The following is a 2,011-nucleotide window of genomic DNA, read 5'->3' as shown; positions in this document are numbered from 1 at the left end:
ATAAACAGCATTTCTGTGTTTTTCTCTTTTGTTCCTACTTCTCCCCTACCCCCAGCAGTCTATAGCTAACCATGTCACCCTCTTCCTGTCCTCAGAGCATGAAGCCACGCCCCAGCCCCACCAGGCCCCGCCAACCTGGAAGTGACCAGTCCAGCATCCAGTTAGCCAGGTTCATTGACCGTGCCTCCATGATCTTCTTCCCCGTTCTCTTTCTGGCTTTTGTGGCCGGATATATTCTTGTCTATCAATAGACTTTGTTACAGATGAAGGCTCCAGCGGGAAAAAACCCAGATAAATCATAATTTTTTTAATGGGTTGTTGTTTTTTTTCTTGTGGCTTAAAAAAAATGTGTCCTTCTTCCCCGAAATAGTCCGACGGATAACCTAGCCAAGTCCTGTGCTATAAAGGGTAAAAGAAGGGCTATACTGACTACGAAATACAACATTTCAAAATGCGAATTACCATTTTCTCAACTTTCTTAAATTGTGATTTATCTGGGTTTTTTCCACGGAGGTCTTCAGAGAGATTTTCCGTCAAAGGATTACGACTGAAACTGAAAGCATTCACTTGTCTGTCATTTAAATAAAATATATGACATACCAGCGAATATCTATAGATTATGACGTAATCCGTTTGTGGTACAGCAGTTGGGAGCTTCGCAGTCGCGCACAAAATATTCGAGTTCCATTTCCTAGAGGAGAGAATTTCTATCGCATATACCCATCTGCTGGGATGTTGTACTCCTCTCAGTCGGGGTTAGCCCTGGTGGGCAGGGTCGATCCTCACCTCCTAAATGACCTTAATTGTGTCGATGCTGTGTTAACAACACCAGAGAGCAAAACTATTAAATAGGTCATGCTCCCTGTCTTAAGATTATGTTACAGGTGGCTTCTTGTCAATATAACATTATGTCACATGATGTTACTTTTTATCCATAGATAATGACAAAGATAAGCGTTCTGTGAATAGCTTATGAAACCAACTACATGCTTCTCTGTCATTAAATTACAACATAGGCTTTATGCTTCTCTGAAATTAATTTACGTCACAAGCTACACCCTTCTCTGAAAATACCACAAGATGTTCACCTGTCTGCCAGTGCATTATGACATTGGCTACATGCTTCTCTGACTAAGTGACGTAAAAATATTCGCTTCTCTACCAGTACATTGTGGCATATACTGCTGGCCTCTCTGACAATAATTTATAACACGGCATGGGATATGTCCTATATATCGATAGATAATAACAGAGATGATAATCTTAGGAGTAAAGAGGACGACTTTGATATAATGGTATCTGCCATTTAGTCATTTAGTACTGGGGAATAGCAAGACAGATAGAGAAAAACAACTGAAGGAAAGAAAAGAATTAAAACTACCAGTGCCATCCTCCAAACACCCACGACATAAAGAGATTGTCTGTCCGTACACTATGCCATAAACATTTTGATTGATATATTATGAAATCAATAGCTGAATTCTTTATTAATATTTAATATGAACAAATCTCGTAAAAAAAGGCATATTAATAAACCTCATAAAATAAATTCAGATAGTCTATTAATCTACAAATAACCCTTATAAAACAGGTATTCTTTGAGTTTATAAATAAACCGCACAAAACAGTTACATAGTTTCTGAATCTCAAAGTATATTATCATGAAACAGTTTGCATGTTGATCTGTAAAACTCTGTCATATAGCGATGCAGCTAAAACATAGAGAAGTGGTACGGCTGGACAAGACCATGGCCAACAAAGACCACTGATTTTTAATAATATCAAGTCTGAGAGACAAAGTGAGCATATACGAAATATAGCCGTGCAGTCCCGTCATTGAGAAGAATAGGACTGACGTGGTGCTAGCGTGTCGTAGGAAGTGACTAATTAAATGGCGAAACCAGGTAGTGACTCCTGGAACGGAGTAATCCTCCCTCCAGGTTGGGGGGTTGAGTCATGAGGCTAACAACCTCTCTAGTAAAGAGAACCTGTTGCAGAAACAGATACAAGC

The 2,011-nt window shown here is 39.3% G+C and overlaps 1 protein-coding gene across 1 annotated transcript in view; it reads left to right on the top strand.

The window, feature by feature from the left end:
• Positions 1 to 1,521, top strand: part of LOC101858250 (glycine receptor subunit alpha-1) — a gene marked incomplete at its 5' end in the record, with an annotated part of 16,665 nt that extends 15,144 nt beyond the window's left edge. The window contains one exon of the mRNA XM_035968332.1: positions 96 to 1,521. Within this exon, the coding sequence (XP_035824225.1) occupies positions 96 to 251 (156 nt within the window). The remainder of the gene's footprint in view (positions 1 to 95) is intronic.
• Between the last annotated feature and the right edge of the window lie 490 nt (positions 1,522 to 2,011).

This window comes from Aplysia californica, unplaced genomic scaffold, assembly GCF_000002075.1.
Source record: "Aplysia californica isolate F4 #8 unplaced genomic scaffold, AplCal3.0 scaffold00051, whole genome shotgun sequence".
In the NCBI taxonomy this organism is placed as follows: Eukaryota; Metazoa; Mollusca; class Gastropoda; order Aplysiida; family Aplysiidae; genus Aplysia; species Aplysia californica.
The sequence above is the reverse complement of the archived record's forward strand: the minus strand, read 5'-3'. Positions and strand labels throughout refer to the sequence as shown.